The 20,509-nt window shown below is 66.7% G+C and overlaps 3 protein-coding genes across 6 annotated transcripts; 2 read left to right on the top strand and 1 right to left on the bottom strand.

Annotated features, from left to right (window-relative positions):
* Positions 1-917: 917 nt before the first annotated feature.
* Positions 918-3,457, bottom strand: MFSD5 (major facilitator superfamily domain containing 5). Its single transcript, XM_015850403.2, has 2 exons — positions 3,132-3,457; positions 918-2,430 (listed from the first exon to the last, which is right to left on the bottom strand). The coding sequence occupies exons 1-2, from the start codon at positions 3,378-3,380 to the stop codon at positions 1,063-1,065; spliced, it is 1,617 nt and encodes a 538-aa protein (XP_015705889.1). The 5' UTR covers positions 3,381-3,457; the 3' UTR covers positions 918-1,062.
* Positions 3,458-5,994: 2,537 nt separating this feature from the next.
* RARG (retinoic acid receptor gamma) lies at positions 5,995-11,883 on the top strand. Its single transcript, XM_015850402.2, has 8 exons — positions 5,995-6,278; positions 8,505-8,653; positions 8,775-8,916; positions 9,451-9,608; positions 9,764-9,940; positions 10,022-10,226; positions 10,365-10,523; positions 10,874-11,883. The coding sequence occupies exons 1-8, from the start codon at positions 6,113-6,115 to the stop codon at positions 11,011-11,013; spliced, it is 1,296 nt and encodes a 431-aa protein (XP_015705888.1). The 5' UTR covers positions 5,995-6,112; the 3' UTR covers positions 11,014-11,883.
* Positions 11,884-12,718: 835 nt separating this feature from the next.
* On the top strand, positions 12,719-20,488 carry ITGB7 (integrin subunit beta 7). 4 transcript variants are annotated; one of them, XM_015850358.2, is made up of 15 exons: positions 12,727-12,912; positions 12,991-13,064; positions 14,347-14,533; positions 14,949-15,119; positions 15,324-15,556; positions 16,098-16,256; positions 16,335-16,430; positions 16,505-16,594; positions 16,880-17,020; positions 17,179-17,366; positions 17,652-17,863; positions 18,246-18,468; positions 18,628-18,845; positions 19,175-19,335; positions 19,423-20,488. In XM_015850358.2, exons 1-15 carry the CDS (start codon positions 12,834-12,836, stop codon positions 19,507-19,509), a joined length of 2,319 nt encoding a protein of 772 aa, XP_015705844.1. In that variant the 5' UTR covers positions 12,727-12,833; the 3' UTR covers positions 19,510-20,488. The 4 variants fall into 4 exon arrangements, with proteins under 4 accessions (XP_015705848.1, XP_015705845.1, XP_015705846.1 ...); XM_015850359.2 differs by lacking the exon at positions 16,335-16,430 and having other exon boundaries at positions 12,724-12,912; XM_015850360.2 differs by lacking the exon at positions 16,880-17,020 and having other exon boundaries at positions 12,724-12,912.
* The last annotated feature ends 21 nt before the right edge of the window (positions 20,489-20,509 follow it).

The following is a 20,509-nucleotide window of genomic DNA, read 5'->3' as shown; positions in this document are numbered from 1 at the left end:
ATGGGATGGGATGGGATGGGATGGGATGGGATGGGATGGGATGGGATGGGATGGGATGGGGGGGAGCTGGGATGGGATGGGAATAGGAATGGGATGGGGGGGGTAAGACCAGATTGGGATGGGGATAGCGGTGGGAATAGGAACAGGATGGGATTGTGGTGGGGTGGGGGTGGGAATGTGCTGGTTAAACAGCCTGTTTTTTTTGGGGTTGTTTTATGTAAAAAAAAAACCAAAAAAACAGCAACAACACAGTAAAGTTGTATTTGTTCCACCCACTGGGGTGTTTCTGGAGCTGCGGGGTGTGGAAGGGTTCCTGGTGGGTGGGGTCACCTAGTGATGCCCAGGGCTGCAGAGGGTCCGGTGGGATATGGAGGGAACCATTCTGGGATCCTGAGGGGCTCCTAGTGGGGTTCTGAGGAGCACGGAGGGGGTCTGGAGGAGTGAGAGGGCCTCTAAGGGTCCCGTGGGAGTCTGTGCAGTGGGTGATGGCTGGAGCGCAGCCATGGGGCTCTGCACGTCCCCTCTGTGTGCAGGGCTGGGACACTATGGGGCTGCAGATTCCCCCCCAGAGGGCCTGCAAGGGCCCTCAGTCTTCCATTTCAGGTCCCACAGGTCCCCAGTTCCCATTATTCACCACATTTAGGGCTGCAGGGACCCCCACACAATGGGGTACAGTGCTGCACACCCAGCACTGACGTTCCTGGTGCTTTGGGCAGTGATGAGCAAAGTCTGCACTGCCATGAGGTCACCCCCCCCGCAACAAACACCGTGGGGGGGGGGGGGGGGCACACGTGTGACCCCAGGCAGCAGGGGGACACCCACCCTGTACATGGGCACTCATTGAGGGCCTGGGGGCTGCAGTGCCCCATTGTGGTGCTGAACGTGGATGGCATGAAAACACGGTGCCAAACAGCAAATGTCAAATGCCACCTTATTCCCTCCCCCTCAGAAAAGGTGGGGGATCTACGGAAACACTTTATTTCCTTTACAGAGCATAAATAGCTGCAGAGGTATGCACTGCTCCCACTGTGCCATACTTCCCCACCACCACCAGCACCACTCTCACAGCTCAGGGCTCTCGGGGGGTCCCTGGGGGGGCGGCAGCCGCAGCTCTGGGTCATGGCGGCCAACAGTGAAGAGGCGGCCGACGGCGAGCAGCGCCAGCAGCATCAGCGCAGCACACAGAGCAAAGATGCTGCGTGTGCCGCTGCGATGGTCACTGCCGTGCAGCAGCAGCAGCCCCAGGCAGGCCAGCAGGTTGAGCGGCACTCGGAACCAGTGCAGCACGCCGGCACGCTCCTTCTCAGGGATCACTTTGCGCCGCAGAAAACCCATGGAGGGGAAGTAGAGCCCACAGGCCAGCTCCAGCAGCAGAAAGGCCAGGAAGGACTCAGACGGTCTCTCCTGCCCGGGCACGGTTGAAAACGTGAGCATGAAAAGCGAGAGGAAGGCCAGCAGCACGGCCAGCGCCAGCAGGTGCACGGGCTGCAGGCGGTACCGCGCCGACACGGCCACGCGCTGCAGCGCCGAGCCCAGCATGCTGGCTGCCATGAAGCTGGAGAAGACGATGCCCAGCGGCGGCCCGTGTGGGTCCAGCACCGGCGTCCAGAGGAAGATGAAGATGTAGACGACGCTCTCGAACAGCGCCTGCACGGTGCCCAGCAGCAGCACGCGCCCGTCGGCCAGCAGGCAGCGCAGCCCATCCCCGCATGTCTTGGCCAGCGCGCGCGGCGGCCCGTGGTTCTCCTCCCAGTCCTTCAGTGCCAGCACGGCCGCCATCGCCAGCAGCGGGATGGCCGCCACGAACGGAGCCACCGGGCCCATCCCCAGCCACTCAGCCAGGGCCGTGGCCACCACGCCAGCCCCCACGGCCAGCACATTGTTCCAGAACGCCACCCGCGCGAAGGTGCCGGCCAGCCACTCAGCGGGGAAGTCGTGCCGCTCCACGTGCTCATGCACGTACCATGCCTCATAGGCAGAGAAGAGCAGCGCGGTGGCCAGCCCGCCCAGCACGCGGCCGGCAGCCAGCACCAGGTAGTCCCGGGACAGCTTGGTGAGGCAGCAGGCGGCGCAGCTCAGCGAGAACAGCACGCAGGACGCGCGTCGGCCCAGGCGATCCACCAGCGAGACGGCGGGGGGGCCCAGCAGCACGGCCGAGGCGAAGCCGCAGACATAGAGGATGGCGATCTGCCCCTCCACGAAGTGGTAGTGGTGGTACAGCTTGTACAGGTAGGGGCCCTGCAGCCAGTCGGCCGCCAGCGCGGGCAGGTAGGCGCGCAGGAAGCGCTGCTGGAAGCGGGCGAAGGCCGGGTTGGTGGCGGGGCTGGACGTGCGGCGGGAGAACAGCTCCAGGCCCAGCGCGGCCGCCAGCAGCACAGCCAGGGATGTGTAGGCAGCGAGCAGCATGGCGTGGGGCCGGGCATCACGGGGCTGCGGGACACGGGCGGGGGGTCAGCAGACAGAGGGAGCAGGGCCAGGGAGATGGAGGGCAGGGCGGCCCTGTGGGTTCCACAGCCCACAGAGACCCCACGTTGCCCTTGTCATCCCTGCAGCTTGCCCCACACATCCCCCTCCCCACACACACCCAGCCCTGACTCCCACCTCAGCCCCAACCATCCCCTGCACTGATCCCCAACACTGCAGCCCTACACGTTGCCCTCGCTGACCCCACATACCAGCCACCAGCTCAGCCCTACGTGTCCCCTGTGCAGGTTCCCAACCTGGTCTCTATATGTCCCCCCAGCCCTACACGCCTCACACACTGACCCAGCCCGGCCCCACACTCAGCCCCACGTATCCCTAGAACCTCTCTCCTATTCCTGCCCCACAGAGGGGCCGCTCCCACAGCGCGGCTCCCACCCATCGAACCCCTCCTGGCCCCACAGACGCTCCTCACCCCTCAGTGCCATATACAGCCCCACAGGACACACGCAGCCCCACAGAGCGCCCAAAACCCAAAGCACATCAAAGAGACCCTAAAAGAGACACCCCCCCCCTCCCCGCCCGCACACACAGCATCTCCCCGCACCCCCACAGAGACACCCCCCCAAACCCTCATAGCGCCTCACAGAGCCCCATATATCGCCCCATATATCGCCCCATATACCGCCCAACAGCCCCCCCAGCCCCACCTGCTCCTCAATGGGGGAAGCGGCGGCGCGCCCCGCCGCCTCCGCACACCCACTTCCGCACGCCCACTTCCGCTTCCGCCCATCACCGCCATGGGCGCCGCCATCTTGGCGCACGTCACGTGAAGGGGCCTTGCCCGGCGCCGTGCAATTGCCCCGGTCCTCGTGCAAATACCCCAGCCCGGGGCAAACACCTCGTGCATCTGCCCCCAGAAGCCGCGCAGCTGCCCCGGCCCTCGTACAAATGCGCATCCTGAACCAAACGCCCCGGTTCTCGTGCAAATCCCCCCCCTCCGCCCCGTGCCTCGGTTTCCCTCACTCACCTGCCCACGGGGTGGGGTTGGGGGGGGGCCGTCACTTGATGCGGGGCCGGGGGCGGCGGGGCGGGGGGGGACTGGGGGCAGACCCCGAGGGGGAACAGCACCGGGAACGGACGGGGGGGGGGGCAACAGGGAGAACGGCAGCCGGGGGGGGGAACAACAGTGGAGGATGGCGCAGCAGCCGAGGGGGGCTAGACCACGGGAGGGGACAAGGGAGGTGGGGCGCAGCAGGGGGGGGGGCAGCAGGGGAAGAGGCGGCAGTAAGGGCGGCACAATATGGGGTTGTGACAGAAGGGGGGGAAAAGGGAGGGGGACCGAGGGGGGGCTAGCCGGGAGGGGGCAGCAGGGGGGGACCGTCGGGGGGTGCAGCAGGAAGGAGTGGCAATAGGGGCATGGCGCAATTATGGGTGTGACAGAAGGGGGGGGGAAAAAAAACAAACAGGGGAGGTGGACCCGGGGTAGCAAGAAGGGAGGGGGGGCAACAGGGGGGGGGGGGGGCAAACAGGGGGGAGGCAATATGTGGGGGTGGAGCAGGGGTTTTTGGAACTCTGGGGGAGCGCACAGGGGACAGGGGGGGTTGTGCAGCCGCTGTCCATGCCACGCCAGCCCCATGGTGCTGCCTCCCACCCCCCCCCCGCGTGCCCCGCCGGTATTTATGTATTTATAGCCCAAAGCCGGCTCAGTGGGGGGGGCTCAGTATTGGGGGGGGGGGGTGATAGCAGCGCGGGGGGGTTCACGTGGGTGTGCCCACGCGTGCACGCGGCCGGGCAGGGAGGCTGCTGTCCCCACCCCCTTCATCCCATCCTCCACCCCATCGTCCTCGTGTGACCCCTCCACGCGGGGCGCCCCTGGGAGGGGGAGCGGGACGTGGGGACAATAAAGTGTGGAGTGATGGAGACGGGGGGATATGTGGGATACGGGGGGGATATGGGGGATATGGAGGATATGGGGGGGATATGAAGGATATGGGGGGATATGAAGGGCCGTGGGGACTTCAGGTATAATTGGAGACACGGAAGACGGGGACATGGAGAGACACGGGGACACCACGGGGGATATGGGGACAGAAGGAACATTGAGGACATGGGGCAGAGACATGAGGGAAGGGGACACAGGGGCCATAGGGGTGGGTGGGCACGGGGGGGGGGTGAAACACTGGACGCGGGGCAGCCCCGCACAACCGCGTCCGTGCCAATGCGGGCACACGTGTGCAAGCAGAGCACCAGCCCCGTGCAGGCGTGAGCCCTGTGCACACACGTGTGTGAGGCACGCATGGGGCGCCCCTCCCTGCACACACCCCCCCCCCCTTCCCCAGGCGGGGGGTGAGGGGGGAATGCGATCATGGAAAAAAATTGGGGTGGAAACGCCTGAGCTCAATGGGGGCTTTGTTCTGCGCTGCAGCAGCGGGGCCCCAGCACAGCCCCCCCGCCATCCCGCCACACCCCGGGGCTGGGGGTGTGCACAGGCGTGCCACGCTGTGCAAAACCGTGTGACGGCCGCGATGGAGGCGTGCACTGCAACGCTGCACGGAGCTGTGCAAAGCAACGCCGTGCAACGCCGTGCAACGCCGTGCAAACCGCGGAGCTGCAGGACGCCGCGTCCAGCCTGGAGCTGTGAGACCGCACGGCAAGGTGTGAGTGCCGTGCAACGCCGTGCAACGCCGTGCAACATCATGTAACATCACGCAGTGACACGGGAAGCCGTGCGGTGCACCGGGACACGCGGGGGACGCGCACTGAGGGCAGCGGGCAGCAGGAGGACACGAGTGGGACTCAGCGCTGTGCACCGCATCCGTGCCCTCCTCCGTGCCCGCGTGTCCCCACGTCACAGCGCGTCTGATGGTCCTTTCCCGTGTCCTCCCCTTGTGTCCCCGTGTCACACCGCGCATCCCTACAGCCGTGTCACACCGTGTCTGTGATGTCCCCACGCCCCCCGTGCCGGCGTCCCTGCGTGTCCCCAAACCTTCGTTCCACGCTGTGCCCCCCTGTCCGTGTCCCCCCACGTTCCCTCCTCTCCGTGTCCCACGTTGTGTCCCCGCATTCCGCGTCCCCCCGTGTCCGCGTCGCTGCCACCCGCGTCCCTTTCCCCTCGTCCCCGTGTCCCTGCTTATCCCCGCGTCTCCCCGTCCCCACGTCCACGTCCCTGAGTCCCTCTGTCGTCGTCCCGATGTCCCCATAGCCTCACGTCCCCCCGTCCCCATCTCCATCTCCATCTCCATCCCCATCCCATCCCCATCCCCATCCCACCCCAACGTTCCCCCGTTCCCATCCCCATCCCCATCCCCATTCTATCCCAATCCCAATCTCCGTCCCCGTCCCCGACCCCATCCCATCCCTATCCCTATCCCCATCCCCATCCCTAGTCCCCGTCCCCCCATCCCGTCCCCGTCCCCATTCCCCATCCCATCCCCGTCCCCGTCCCCGTCCCCGTCCCGACGCCCCCGCCTCCCGTCCCATTTCGTAGAGATCTGTTCCCGCTCCGTCCCGTCCCCGGCCCCCCTCTTTTCCTCCCCGCCCCCTCCCCGTCCCCACCCCCCCGTCCCCGTATCCCCACCCCGGGGCGTTCTCTCCGCGGCACTCCGCCGTGGCGGGGCCGTGCCCGGTTGGGGCCGCAGCCGCCGCGGGCCCGTCCCGCGCCGCGTGGCTCCGGTGGTTCCGCGGGACGATGTTCGACTGCGTGGAGGCGCTGCCGGTCCCGCGGCGGCTGCACGACGTGACCAACCGCGGGGCCTGCACGCCGCGCAAAGCGGGCTGCGCGCCGGGCTGCGCGCCGCGCTACGGGCCGCGCTGCGGGGCTCTGCCGTGCGCCTGGACCGGAACCGTCACGCACGGTGCGAACCGGGAACGGGACGGGACGGGACGGGGCGGGACGGGGAGGGGGGCAGAGCGGGGAGCGGAGCGGCGGAGATGGATGGGGCCGGGTCGGGACCCGACGGGAGGGACGGGGCGGAGGGAGCTGCGATGGAGGGGGGCGGCCGCGGGGTTCGGGGCTGAGCCGAACCGGGTCGGGGTTGAGCCGGGTCGGGGCTTTGAGCCGCGGGTTCGAGACCCGGGCGGTGCGGGTCGCGCAGATTTGGGGGGTCTGAGCGCCGTGGGTTCGGGCAGCGGTTATAGAGGGGGGGTGTGGGGGACGGGTCCGCCCCGTGGGGGTCGTAGCGGGAGCCGTCCTGTCCCGTCCCGTCCCGTCGCGTTGGTGCGGGGCCGCCCGGGCCCGCGGGGCCGCCCGGGGCCGTGATTCAGAGCTGGGGCGGGGCGGGGTGAGTCAGTGCGGGGGGAGAGTGTGAGAGCGTGAGTGTGTGAGAGCGTGAGTGTGTGAGAGCGTGAGTGTGTGAGAGCGTGAGTGTGTGTGTGTGAGTGTGTGAGAATGGGAGTGTGAGTGAGGGACAGATGTGAGTGTGAGCGGCGCTGTGTGCCCGTCAGTGTGTGTGTGTGAGTGTGAGAGTTGTGTGTGTGTGTGTAACACTGCGCAGTGTGTGAGTGTGAGCTGCGGGTGTGCCAGGCGTGAGTGTGTGTGAAGTGTGAGCGCTGTGAGGGGTGACCTGAGTGTGAGTAGTTGTGTGTCCACAACGGGGCTGTGTGTGCAATGAGTGTGAGCTGCTGCTCAGTGTGTGTGTTGTGTGCATGAGACTCGTGTCACACGTGTGTGTGTGTGAGGGGCTGTGTGTCACCGTGAGGGTGACAGTGATGGGGTGTGAGTGAGGCTGTGACACTGAGTGTGTGTGTGTGTGTGTGACCGGGTCTGACGTGACGTGCGGGGGGTGTGGAAACCGGTTGTGTGTGTGTGTGTGATGTGGGAGGGTGTGGAAATGTGGGGTGTGCGAGTGGGGGTGTGTGGGGCGGGGTGGGGGGGTGTGGGCTGTGAGCACACCCATATGGGACACACACCCGGCCATTGGGATGGGGGTGCAGAGCCCCTTTTGGGGTCTGCTGTTGGGGAGGGGGCCCCATTGCCACCCTGCAGGCTGTGCTGGTGATGGGGGGGATCCCGGTGGTCCCGTATGACATTGAGCCCTGTATGGTGTTAACTCCTATGGGGCTGCCCCCCACCTCGCCTGCACCTGAAGTGGGGGGAGAGGGGAGAGACGATGTGGGGACTGCCTGGAATAAAGGGGGGAAACTGAGGCACGAAGAGCCCAGCGCTCTGTGCCACCGCTGTACGCTGTCCGAGATGGGGAGGATGCCCATAGAGAGCCCCCCCCTCTTGAAGCAGAACCCCATGGAGTGTAAGACCTGTACAGAAGTAGGAGACCTTGGAAATGCCCCCCCAGGAGTCAGGATCCCCCCGCCAAGAAACAGAACCGCCCCCCCCCCCCCCCGGAATCAGACGCCCTCCCTCCGCCCCCCCCCCCCCCCCCAATGGCTGCCCCTCCTCGGAATCCCCCCCCCCAATGGCAGGACCCCCCTGAGGCGCCCCCGCCCCCGGCCTTGCGGCCCCCCCGGTGGGGCACAAGCGCCTGCGCGGGGGCGTGCAGCAGCGGTTGTGCGTGCGTGCCTGCGCTTCGGCTGTGGTTTTCGGGATTGGGGCGGTGGGGCGGGGCGCTGGCTGTTTGTTCGTCGGGCAACATGGCAGGGTTGGCGGCGGGGCAGGAGGTTCCCCCCCCCCTCCCCCCCCCGCCATGGACTTGAATTAGTGCCCCCAAAAGTGAAGGTCTAGGGGGGGGGGCGGCGCACAGCAGGAATGTGGGGGGGGCCAAGACCGAAGCCAGGCTGAGCTGTGTCTGCTTCGGCAGTTCCGGCCCTTCCTTTTCTTAATGCGCACACTCAGCATTACACACACACACACACACACACACACACGTGCTGAAAAACACACTCACACAACCCCCCCCCCCCCCCAAAGCGCTTCCTGCCCAGGACTCAGATGGCTGCGGGGGGCACAGGGGGGTCTCTGGACCCCCAGGTCTGTCTGTGGTTGGCACTGTAGGGTTGGCACTGCTGCATCCCTCAGTGTGTCCCATCCCCCCTGACTTCCTGACCTGCTGCGCCGTGGGGCTGGGGGGGGCTCTCTGGGGTGGGGGTGCTGTATGGGGAGGGGCATCACGTTGTGCCCCCCCCAGGTGCTGAGACTCAGAGCACCAGCTCCGAGGAGATCGTGCCCAGCCCCCCCTCCCCACCACCACTGCCACGGATCTACAAACCCTGCTTCGTCTGCCAGGACAAATCCTCGGGGTACCACTATGGTGTCAGCGCCTGCGAGGGCTGCAAGGTGGGCACTGCAGGGGGGCATGGCCTTATCCCGTGTACCTGCTGCCATGTACCTGCTCCCATGCACCTCCTTCCCACCCCCTCATCACATCACCCTGTTTCTCTGCCCCCCCTGGTCGCAGGGCTTCTTCCGCCGCAGCATCCAGAAGAACATGGTGTACACGTGTCACCGAGACAAGAACTGCCTGATCAACAAGGTGACGCGCAACCGCTGCCAGTACTGCCGCCTGCAGAAGTGCTTCGACGTCGGCATGTCCAAGGAAGGTGTGTGTGTGTTGGGGGGCTCTGCCTCTTCCCTTATGATGCCACTTACAATGGGGGGCTGCAGCCTCATCCATGTGCCCTCTGTGCTGTCCCCTGCCACCCTCAGCCCTCCAGGCTGTGCCCAGCTGTGAGCATTGGATGGGGAGCTTTGGGATGGCTGTCCCCACTCTATTTGGGTGTCCCCAATCTCAGACACTTTGGGGCCGTCCGGGTGTCCCCACACTCCCTGGGGATGGGGCAGTGTGTGCTCAACCCCTCGTTGTGGTTGGAGGGCAGCGCGGGGCCACCCCCTGTGTGTCTCCCCATCACACTGTGCTATATGTGGATATCCTGCTGCTGCCGTATCCTGTCCCTGCGCCCCGGGGGGGAGGAAGCACCGCCTGGGGAAGGGATGGGAGCAGGGGGCACTACTGGAGCACCCCCAGCATGGAGCTGTGACTTGGGGGTGGCGGCAGCACCGACATGGGGAGCCCTATGGGAGGGATGCTGAGGGGTCCCACTGGATGCTGCTGCCCCACGGTGTCCCCCCCACAGCCGTGCGCAATGACCGCAATAAGAAGAAGAAGGAGGTAAAGGAGGAGGCAGCTGATGGCCCCGAGCTGAGCCCGGCGCTGGAGGAGCTGATCCAGAAGGTCAGCAGGGCGCACCAGGAGACATTCCCATCTCTATGTCAGCTGGGCAAATACACCATGGTGAGTGCAGGGGGGAACTGGGGGGGCTGTGGGGCACGCTGTAAGGCTGTGGGTCTCACTGTGTCGCTGTGGGTCTCACTGTGTCGCTGTGGGTCTCACTGTGTCGCTGTGGGTCTCACTGTGGGTCTGATAGTCCACCCTCCCCCCCCCCACAGAGCTCGAGCGCTCAGCACCGCGTGCAGTTGGACCCGGGGCTGTGGGACAAGTTCAGTGAATTGGCCACCAAATGCATCATCAAGATCGTGGAGTTCGCCAAGCGCCTGCCCGGCTTCACCGCACTCAGCATCGCAGACCAGATCACGCTGCTCAAAGCCGCCTGCCTGGACATCCTGGTGCGCTGGGAGGAGATGTGGGGCGCGATGTGGGGTGCACAGAGCTCAGTGCTGAGCCCCCCCCCCGTTGTCTCCCCATAGATGCTGCGGATCTGCACGCGCTACACCCCCGAGCAGGACACCATGACCTTCTCGGACGGGCTGACGCTGAACCGCACGCAGATGCACAACGCCGGCTTCGGGCCGCTCACAGACCTGGTGTTCGCCTTCGCGGGGCAGCTGCTGCCGCTGGAGATGGACGATGCTGAGACGGGGCTGCTCAGCGCCATCTGCCTCATCTGCGGGGGTGGGGGCAGCGGGACGGGATTGGGGGGGTGGGAGCTGGGGGGGAGAAGGCGGGGCTATGGGGGCTATGGGGGCTGGGGGCGTTGTGGGGCTGCCGAATGTGGGGCTGGCTGTGACCCCCCCTCTGCCCCACCCCCAGACCGGCAGGACCTGGAGCAGCCCGACAAGGTGGACAAACTGCAGGAGCCGCTGCTGGAGGCGCTGCGGGTTTACGCGAGGCGGCGGCGGCCGTCGAAGCCGCACATGTTCCCCAAGATGCTGATGAAGATCACGGATCTGCGCGGCATCAGCACCAAGGGTGCGGGGTGACCTGGGGGGCGGGGGGGGCGATGGAAGGAGGGAGGGGGGGGATCCTGGCAGCGGGGACCTGAGGGGGGAACCATCATAGGGCTGGGGGGTGGGGAACTTACAGGTGGCCACCCCCCCCCCCCAAAGCCCGGGGTTCCTCACGGTGCTGCTTGTAGAGGGAAGGGGAGAGGGGGGGAAGGCTGCATGGGGGTGCTGGGGGGGGGAGGAGGTTCATTTTATGGGGAGGAATGAAAATCTTACGGGGAGAGCGTACAGGGACAGGGCGGGAATGGAGCTCGAGGGTTGGGGATGGGTTTTGGGGGGGTGATGTGAGGTGACCGGAGCCCCCGCACCCCGCAGGCGCAGAGCGTGTGATCACACTGAAGATGGAGATCCCGGGCTCGATGCCGCCGCTCATCCAGGAGATGCTGGAGAACCCCGAGATGTTCGAGGAGGAATCCCCCCCCCCGGACCCCTCCGCAGCCCCTGCTTCGCCCTAGGCCGGGGGAGGACCCCCCCCCTCGGCTGCCTTCCAGCCCCCCCCCCCAACTCCCGCAGCGCTCTGCTTATGGGGGGGCTCCGCAGACTGATGGAGCTGCCCGGAGCGGGGGATGGTCCCCGCGATGCCGCTGATGCCTTAAGCTGGGCCCCCCCCCGTGTGCTCCCACCTCAGCTTCATGCCAAAGTGCTTCGGGAGGGGGGGGCAGCGATGGACAGAAATCGCCCCCCGCAACTGAACGCCCGCTGGGGTCACCCCCTGCCCTTATTTATTCGAGATGAGGTGGGGGGAGGGGGGGTGTATCCCGCTCAGCCCCCCCCCAGTTTGGGGGTGTTCGGGGGATGCAGGTTGGACTGCCCCCCTCCCCCCCCCCAGTCGCTGTACGAGGTGGGGCCGCATTTTTATTGCTGGGTGATTTTATATAGATATAAAGTGGGGGGTCGTGGGGGGGGGCTCCTGGGTTCTGCTTTTCTATGCTGGTGGGGTGGAGGGGGTGGCACAACTCCTCCCCGTCTCCCGTTCCTCCCACCACCCCCCTCCCCCTCGGGCACAGAACACTATAGAGACCAAAGAGGGGGGAGCATGCGATGCTCCCCCCACTACCACTCCCCCATTCGTGGGGGGGTTCCTAAGCCATAGGATAACGCAATGCGGAGGGGGCCCTGTCGTCTGTCCCCCTGTCTTCCTTCCCAGGGCAACTTACAATGGGGGGCGCCCCAGTTGCCCCCGGGACCAGATTGCCCCCCCCCCCCCCTCCTATCTGTTACCAACAGCCCCACTGGGTTTGGGTGGGTAGGTCTTTTTGCCTCCCCCCCCGCCCAGTGCTGGAGCAACCCCTCCCACCCCCCCATTCCTGGGGCTCGGGGGCCAGTCTGTTACAGACTACACCGGAGTGCCCCCACGGCAGCCAACTTCCCTCCCCCTCCCCCCCGTTATTTATTTCCTTTGCGTTTACATCTCCCCTGCCGCTCTCCTCCCCCATTGTGCCCGAGCTGCCTCCCCTCGGGGGGGGGCCCCGCCGCCATGTTTACAGCCCCCCCATCCCGGGGGGGGGGGGTCGGGGCTTTTCTATTTTTGCAAAATAAAGTGATGGAAACAAAGGGGGAACGCGTGGTGCTCGGGGACAGGGCAGCCCCCCCCGAATAATGGCGGACAGGGGGCACCCCCGGGGCATTGGGGATAATGGGGGAGTGGGGAAACCTCCCTGGAGACAACGGGATCATCGGGGGGGGGGCACATGGAGCTACTCCGTGGGGTCACGGGGGCAGGAGGGGGCGGCCTATGACCCCCCCCCCCGACATCGTGGTGTCACCCCGGGGGTCACCCCTTAAGGGCGAGTGGCCGCGAGGGGGCGCTCCGAGTCAGCGCCGCTCCTCCCCGACCTCGGGACCCCGCAGCGCTCCGCGTCCTCCCCCCCGCCTGCACCCCCCCATCCCCGTCCCGCACCCCGTTATGTCCCTCGCAGCCCCCGCGGCCCTGTGCCCCCATCCCCACATACCTTCTGTGCCCCCCCCCCCCATGCCCCCTATAGCCCCACACCCCGCCCTACTCCCCCCACGTGCCCACCGTGCCCCTCATCTCCCCCCACACCACCTGTACCCCTCATTGTCCTCCCGGGCCTCCCCGTGGGCTCCCCACAGCCCCCAATACTCCTCCACGTCCCCCCATGCCTTTCTATAATCGCCCATGTCTCCCCGCGCCCCATTCCGCCCTAAACCACCTAGACACCCCGTGTCCCCCCCCCGCCCCGTACTTCCCTATTCGGCCCCGCCCCGCCCGGGGTGCCCCATAACCGCCTCCTCCATCGGGCAGCGCTGGGCGATGGGCCGGGGGGGGCTCCTGCTGCTGCTCCTGCTGCTGATGATGATGATGATGCGGGCGGCTCCGAGGGGGGCAGAAGGTGAGGGGTGGGAATAGAGGGGGATAGTGGCGTCCCCCCCATGGACATCCTGACCCCCCACCCCCCCTCTCCCGGCAGGGTCGTGCCGCCCGCAGGCGTCCTGCGAGGAGTGCATCAGCTCCCACCCGCGGTGCGCGTGGTGCGAGGAGCCGGTGAGTGCGGGAGGCTGAGGGGGGGGGCGGGACTCCCCCGTGGGACACCCTCTGGGACCCCCCCCCGTCCTGGGACACCCTCGGCTCCTTCCCCAGGGACCTTCCCATGAGCTCCCCCCTGGGAATCCTTTTGGGACCTCCCCACGGGTCACCCTCGTGACCCCCCCGGGACCACCATCCAGATCTTCCCGTGGGACCCCCAGCACTCCCCCCCCCAGGGACACCCTTCTGGCCCATCCCATGGGACCCCTCTCTCCCCACCTCTCCATCCCCCTTTGCCTTCCTCAGCACCACCCCGGGGACCATCCCAGAATCTTCTCTGAGATCCCCCCAGAATCACCCTCTGGGACCCCCCCGAGGACTCGAGACCCCTTTGGGACCCTCCGGGACCTCCCCAGAGTCCAGGACCCCCCCCCCGGGGCCCACAGGAATCCCAGTCTCTTTAGGAACACCCCCAGGACCCTCTCTGGGATCTTCTCCCATCACTCCCCTTTTCCCCCCTCAGGACTGCCCTAGGTTCTCCCCCAGGACCCCTCCTGTGTCCCCCCCCCAACCCGTGACCCCCACAGGACCCTCTCTTAGAGCTCCCAAGACCCCCCCCCACCACCCACCCCCCTTCCTGTGCTCTCCCAGAACCTTCTCCTGGGATCCCAACTGTGAGAGGGGTTCACATCCACCCCATCCAATGGGGGCAGATGAAGTTCCCCCCCCCTGTGTCCCAGGGGCAACCCTTTGATTTGGGGGGTGGGGGGCAGTGCTGAGGTGTGGGGTTACACGGTGACATGGGGGTGGATACTGGAGGTGCCTGGGAGGGGAGGGTCACCACGTCCCGTGGGACACTCAGCATCCATGGGGACCTCACTGTTCCATTGACCCCACTGTGCCACGGGGCCCCCACTGTCCCCAGGGGTCACCGTAGGTCCCATAGTCCCCCCTGCCCCCATAATCCCCATTGCCCCCATCCCGTGGGAGCCCCCGGCCTGGGCTGCCCCCCCACCGCACCCCCTCCCCGACACTGCTGGTGTCACCAGGAAGCAGCGAAACCACAGAGACAAACAGCACCGGGGTTGGGTGGGGGGGCTGCAGCTGGGGGACACGAGGCCCCACAGGGATGGGAGGGTGTGGGGCGATGGGTGCGGTGTGCAGGGAATGGATGGAGTAGGGGCGTGGGGTTTGGGGGCAGGAGGTTGGGGGGGTGTGGGGCTCCTGCCGGGTTTGGGGCACAGGGTGACAGGCGCTGCCCCCCCACCCCCATCCTCCCGTGCCGGTTCCGTTCCTGCAGGAATTCCCAGGGGGGGCACAGATGGAGACGTCGCGCTGTGCCCCACGGGAAGCCCTGGAGCGCGCCGGGTGCCCCCCCGGAGCCATCGTGGATCCCCATGGGAGTCTGCGGGTCCTGAGGGACACAGAGAGGGGGGACGGCGGGGGGCAGCTGAGGCCCCATAGTGTGGAGATGGAGCTGAGGGCTGGTGAGGGGGGGAGAGGCAGAGGGGAGGGATGGAGGGGAGATGGGGATGGAGGGATAGTGGGGAGATGGGGAGGAAATGGGGATGGGGGAGTGGTTGGGGAGAGTGGGAAGGAGGAAGGGAGGGGGTGGAGGAATGGATGGGGATGAAGGGAGGGGAGATGGAGGGGAGATGGGGGAGTGGGTGGGGAAAGGTGAAGGGAGTGGGGGGGAGATGGGGAGAACATGGGGAGGTGGGGAGACGGAAAGAGGGAGAGATGGAGAGATGGAGGAAGGGATGAATGGGGAGAGGGAGGGGTAGGAGGGGGAACACACTGAGATGGAGTGAGGGAATGGGGGGAGAGAGCAGCAGAGGGGAGAGGGGATGGATGAAAATGGGGAGGGGGGGGGTCGTGAGGGGCTCTGACACTGTCCTGCAGGTGAGGAGCTGAGCTTTGCTGTGCGGTTCCGGCGGGCGCGGGCGGTACCGGTGGACCTTTACTTCCTGCTGGACCTGTCCTACTCCATGCGCGATGACCTGCAGCTGCTGCAGCGCCTGGGCACCGAGCTGCTGCACGCCCTGCACAACGCGTCCAGCGCCGCGCGCATCGGTGCCACGCTCAGCCCACCCCCACCCCCTGACCCCACCCCAACACCCACCCCAATGCCCCACACTGCCCCCAGCATCCCACCCTCCACCCCAATACGCACCGCTAACCCCAACTCCTGACCCCCAACGCCCAGCCCCAATACCCCACACTGCCCCCAACGTCCCATCCACGATCCCAACTCCTGACCCCCAACCCCGTCCCCAGGCTTCGGCTCCTTCGTGGACAAACCCCTGCTGCCCTTCTCAGCCGTGACCCCCCAGCGCAGCCCCTGTCCCGCTGCGGAGCCCTGCGCCCCCCCCGCTGCTTTCCGCCACCTGCTGCCCCTCACCAACGACAGCGCCGAGTTCCAGCGCCGCGTGCGCAGCCAGCGCGTCTCAGCCAACATGGATGCGCCCGAGGGCGGCTTCGATGCCATTGTGCAGGTGGCGGTGTGCCAGGTGGGTGTGCGAGGGACGGGGTGTGTGTAAGGGAGCAGGGATGTGCAAAGGGAACGGGTGTGCAAGGGGCTGAGTGCGGGTGTGCACCAGAGCAGGGTTGTGTGAGAGATGGTGCGTGCAAGAGGGTGGATGTGTCCTCAAGAGTGTGTGTGTGCAAGAGGGTGCATGCAGGGAGCAGAGCTGTGTAAGGGGAGGGGGCGTGCCAGGGGTTGTGCAAGTGCAAAAGGATGAATACGTGCAAGGGATCAGGAGGGTGCAGGGGGGTGTGCGAGGGATTGTGCAGGTGCAAGAGACAAGGTGGGTGCAAGAGGATGGGTGTGTGCACACGTGTGTGCAAGAGATGGGGCAGAGTGGGGGCACTGGGGGATGTGGGGGGACATGGGGGTCATTGAGGACATGGAGGGATGTTGGAATCCCAGCGGATATTGGGGTGGCGGATGTTTGTGATGTGGGGGCAGAGCAGGCTGCAGGTTGCAGTGACACGGGGGGGCGGTGGGATGTGTTGGTTATGTGGGGTAATCCCCCCCCTCTCCCCACCCAGGAGCACATCGGGTGGCGCCCCGTGAGGCGGCTGCTTCTCTTTGCGTCAGACGACACGTTCCACACTGCGGGGGACGGGCGCCTGGGGGGCATCGCGCGACCCTGTGACGGCCGCTGCCACCTGGACGTGCACGGCGAGTACAGCAGCAGCCACCTCTATGTGGGTCTGGGATCTGCGGGGGTGTGGGGCGCAGGCAGGGCTGCGGTTTGCAATGGGGCCGCGATGCTCACCCCATAGGATTACCCGTCAGTGGGACACCTGGCCCAGGTGCTGTCGGCCGCCGACATTCTGCCCATCTTCGCCGTCACTGCGCCCGTGGTGCCTGTGTACAGGGTGAGGGGGGCAGGGGGGAAGGTTATGGGGCCATGGCGGGTAGGGGGGGTGACGTTGTGTTGTCCCCCACCCAGGAGTTGAGCCGCCTCATCCCTGGAGCTGTAGTGGGGGAACTGCGGGAGGACTCCAGCAACGTGGTGCAGCTCATCACTGACGCCTACGAGGTGGGGGGACATGGGAGGGGGACTGAGTGACTTTGGGGGCATGAGGGGCATTGGGAATGTTGGGGACATGGGGTGTGGAAGGGAGTGGGGGTCTGAGGGTCCCTGTGGACGTCGGGGGCATTAGGGATGTCGGGGATGCAGTCAAATGAGGGAGGCATTGAGAACATGGGCGCAGGGGGCCGTGGGGGGCACTGGGGGTGGTGGGGTGGGACACAGACGGGCCGTGGGGTCCATGGGGCAGTGGGGAGGTGACTGTTGTGGTGACGCAGTGGTGGGTATCCCCAGAGCCTGACCTCCACGGTGGAACTGCGGCACTCAGCGCTGCCCCCCGGGCTCAGCCTCAGCATCCAGCCCCACTGCGGCGACCCCCACGGCCCCCCACAGCCCCACAGCGCCCGCTGCACCGGAGTGGGCATCAATCAGGAGGTGGAGATGGGGGGCGGGGGGGCGGGGGGGAGTCCCTGTGGTCCCGGTGGTCGTGGATGTCCCCAAACCTCAAATGTCCCCACATTGCGGGTGCCCCCTTACTGAGGGTACCCCCACCCCACACGTGTTCTCCTTTCCCCCCCCCTCCGTGTCCCCAGGTAACCTTCACAGTGCGGGTGAGGGCAGACAAGTGCCTGGGCCCCCCCCAGCGCGTGGGGCTGCGGGTGGTGGGGGTCCCCGAGGAGCTGACCCTGCTGCTGAACGCCCCCTGCTCCTGTCCCTGCGCCCAGCGGCGGGAGGGGGCCGCCCTCTGCAGGGGAGGGGACCTGGAGTGTGGCGTCTGCAGGTGGGGAGGGGGGGGTAGGGGGAAATGGGGTGAGATAGGGAAGTGGGTGGAGGATGAATGGTGGGTGGGGGGAAAGGGGTGAGCAAAGGGTGGGGTGGGGGAAATGGGTGGAGGAAGTGGGGTAGGGGGGCAATATGGGGTGTAACAGGGCTTATGGAGTAGGATGAAATGAAAGGGGGGGGGGAGCGGTGCGGTGGGCTGCGGCTCTGGGGAGTTGTATGGGGGTCGACAAGATGGGGGGCTTAAGGACTGGGCTTAAGGTGGGGTGACCCTCAAATCCCCCAGGTGCCCCAACGGCCGCCGTGGTCGCCGCTGTGAGTGCGAAGGGCCGGAGGAGGCGGGGGGGGGCTGCCGGCCCCAGAACAGCACGGCCCCCCCCTGCAGCGGGAGGGGGCGCTGCGTCTGTGGCTCCTGTCTGTGCCCCCCCGGGCTGAGCGGCCGCTACTGCCAGTGCGAGGAGGGGGCGTGCGAGCGGCACGACGGGCTGCCGTGCGGAGGTGGGGAGGGGCGCAAGGGGAGGGGGGGGGGACTGCCGTCCCGTGGGGTGTCCCGCCTGTGGGGTCCTGTCCCCACTGTCACTGTCCCATCCCGTGGGTTACACCAGTGTCGCAGGTCCCATCCCATCCCGTTGAGTCCCATCCCCCGGGTCCCGTCCCCGTCCCCACCCCATTGGTCCCGTTCTTTAGCTCCAATTCGGGTTTCACGCCGTGGATCCTTTCCCGCACCTTCTGGGTCGCGTTTTCTGGGTCCCGCCCCCTCCCCTGGATCCCGTCCCACCCTTCGGGTCCCGTCTCTCCCCCCCACACACACACACAAATCTCCTCGTGCCCCCCTCGCTGTCCCCCGCCCCATCCCCACGCGTTGTCCCTCCGCCCCCAGGAGAGCAGCGGGGTCAGTGCGTGTGCGGGCGCTGCCGGTGCCGGCCCGGGTTCGGCGGCCGCGGCTGCGGGTGTCCCATGGCGCGGGACGGCTGCGTGCGGGACGGCACCGAGTGCAGCGGGAACGGACGGTGCGAGTGCGGGCGCTGCCGCTGCCAGAGCGGGTTCGTCGGGGCGTTGTGCGAGCGATGCCCGAACTGCGCCGGGCGGTGCGAGAGGATGCGGTGAGCGGGGCAGGGGGGCGTTGGGATGGGTCGGGGTCTCACGGGGTGCGGGGCGGCTGTAGGGGTGGGGTTACACGGGAGGGCAGCGCGGATGGGGTGGGATATGGGCTCGGGACGCTGCGGGGATGCGGTGCCCTGACGGGGGTCCCTCCGTCCCAGAGACTGCGCGGACTGCGCCGCGTTCGGGCGGGGGAACTGCAGCCAGGCGTGTAACGGGACGGCGCTGCGGGTGCTGCCCCCGCCCGCGCCCCACGGAGCCGCGCTGTGCCGGGAGCTGAGCCCCGACGGCCGCGTCCTCGTGTTCATGGTGGGGAGCGGGGACGGCGGTGAGGACGAGGAGGGGGCGGACACCGTCATCACCGTGTGGGCTGAGGAGGGTGAGTGTGTGTGTGGGGGGGAGCCCACACCCCGCAGGGACCCCAAACCACAGTGATCCCGTGAGACCCCCAACAATAAAGCACCCCACGGCCGGGGGTCTCTGCACCCCAAGGGACCCTGGGACCCAAAAGACCCCACGGATGGGTGGAGGGACTCCTGGCAGCCAAGAGACCCTAAGGGGTGGGTCTCCGTGCCTATGGGACCTCTGGCACTCGTGGGACCCCAATAGGGTGGGACCCCATAGAGTGGGCTGGGGGGCTCCTGGTCCCAGTGCCCCCCGGTCAGGTGATGGGGGAGGGTCTGGCATTGCACTGACCGCATCCCGCAGCTCCATTGCGGCAGTCCTCGCTGCTGGTGGCGGTGGTGGCGGCGGCGGCGGCCGCGGGGCTGCTGCTGGTGGCCGCGTGGGGCCGCGTCTCCGTGGAACTCCACGACCGCCGCGAGTTCCGGCGCTTCGAACGGGAGCGGCTCCGCGCCACGTGGGATCAGGTGAGCGCCCAACCCCGGGGCGGAGCGGGGGGATACGGGGAACCGGGACACGGTACAACCCCATCTGTGTGTCCCCCCCCTCCCCAGGACAACCCTTTGTTCAGGAGCGCGACCACCACCACCGTCAACCCCAACTACCTCGGGGCTGACAGTGCAGCCGGGAGCCTGCAGTGAATCCACAACGTCCCCACGGTGCTGGGGGAGGTGGGGGGGGGTGCACACCAGTGGAGACCCCCCCCAAACCGAGAAGCAGAGCCAAGGGTAGAAAAGGAGAATGACATTTATTTAAATACCCTAACGAACACCACCAAGGACCGACACCACTACTGGTAAAAAGAGACGATTTTATGACATCTTATAAAAACTACAGCTTAAAAGTGACGCCCCCCCCCTCACCTCCCAGCCCCAACTCCCCACCCCAAGTCCTTCCCCTTTCCCCATAGCAAAATAAGTATATTAAAAACAAAACAAATCCCCCAAAACAAAACAAAAATAACAGAAAAGTGAAGCTGTGGGGCTTTCCAGGCAGCGTGGAGGGGGGGGGTGTCGGTGTGGGCAGGGGGCTTCACTCCCCTTTCGTGTCTCCCCCGCAGTTCATGAAGCCCCCGAGGGGCCTGGGGTGACCCTGCCCCACATCGACCGACTCTATGGCTGCACCAGGGGGGTTCCCGTGTCCCCAGAGGGCCCCCCCAGCCCCCAGCAGTGCCAGGGTACGATAACAGGGTCACCGCAGTGGACACTAGTGGGGCTGTGGGCCCCTTCCCACCCCCACCCGTGGGAACGCGGCTCCTCCTGCTGTGAGGTTTCAGTTTGGGGTGAAGTTTCCGCTGCCCCCCCCCGGCCCCCCCTGGCCATTTCCAGCAGTTCCGTTTGCTTTTAGGGGCAGGTGGGAGACAAACAGGGAGTGGGGAGGGGCTACAGTGACATTGCTGGACTCCTTCACAGAGGGGTGGACTCTGTAAGTTCTCAGCTGTAGGGCTGCCAGGCTCTCCCTGGCCCCACTGCGATGGTTTTTGGGCCCCCAGTCAGGATGGGTTTGGGGCTCCCATCCCCCCAGAGGCAGAGGTGACCGTGGTGAAATGGCGCAGAAAAGGGCAAAAAGAACAACTGCAACGAGAAGGAAAAGCACCACAGCCCCAAGAGCCTGGGGAGGGGAAAAGGGGGAGTTCTGCCT

Source organism: Coturnix japonica, unplaced genomic scaffold (assembly GCF_001577835.2).
Source record: "Coturnix japonica isolate 7356 unplaced genomic scaffold, Coturnix japonica 2.1 chrUnrandom339, whole genome shotgun sequence".
NCBI classification, from domain to species: domain Eukaryota; kingdom Metazoa; phylum Chordata; class Aves; order Galliformes; family Phasianidae; genus Coturnix; species Coturnix japonica.
This window is presented reverse-complemented; position numbering and strand designations above follow the sequence as displayed.

Bases quoted from the DNA above. Each gene is read 5' to 3' on its own strand.
- MFSD5 (XM_015850403.2), bottom strand. From the start codon at position 3,380: ATGCGCATTTGTACGAGGGCCGGGGCAGCTGCGCGGCTTCTGGGGGCA. The intron at 2,431-3,131 runs GTGGGGCTGGGG...CGTGTCCCGCAG, and splicing joins CTTCCCCCATTGAGGAGCAG to CCCCGTGATGCCCGGCCCCA.
- ITGB7 (XM_015850358.2), top strand. From the start codon at position 12,834: ATGGGCCGGGGGGGGCTCCTGCTGCTGCTCCTGCTGCTGATGATGATG. The intron at 16,431-16,504 runs GTGAGGGGGGCA...TCCCCCACCCAG, and splicing joins CCGTGGTGCCTGTGTACAGG to GAGTTGAGCCGCCTCATCCC. The intron at 18,846-19,174 runs GTGAGTGTGTGT...CGCATCCCGCAG, and splicing joins CACCGTGTGGGCTGAGGAGG to CTCCATTGCGGCAGTCCTCG.
- RARG (XM_015850402.2), top strand. From the start codon at position 6,113: ATGTTCGACTGCGTGGAGGCGCTGCCGGTCCCGCGGCGGCTGCACGAC. The intron at 9,609-9,763 runs GTGAGTGCAGGG...CCCCCCCCACAG, and splicing joins AGCTGGGCAAATACACCATG to AGCTCGAGCGCTCAGCACCG. The intron at 10,524-10,873 runs GTGCGGGGTGAC...CGCACCCCGCAG, and splicing joins GCGCGGCATCAGCACCAAGG to GCGCAGAGCGTGTGATCACA.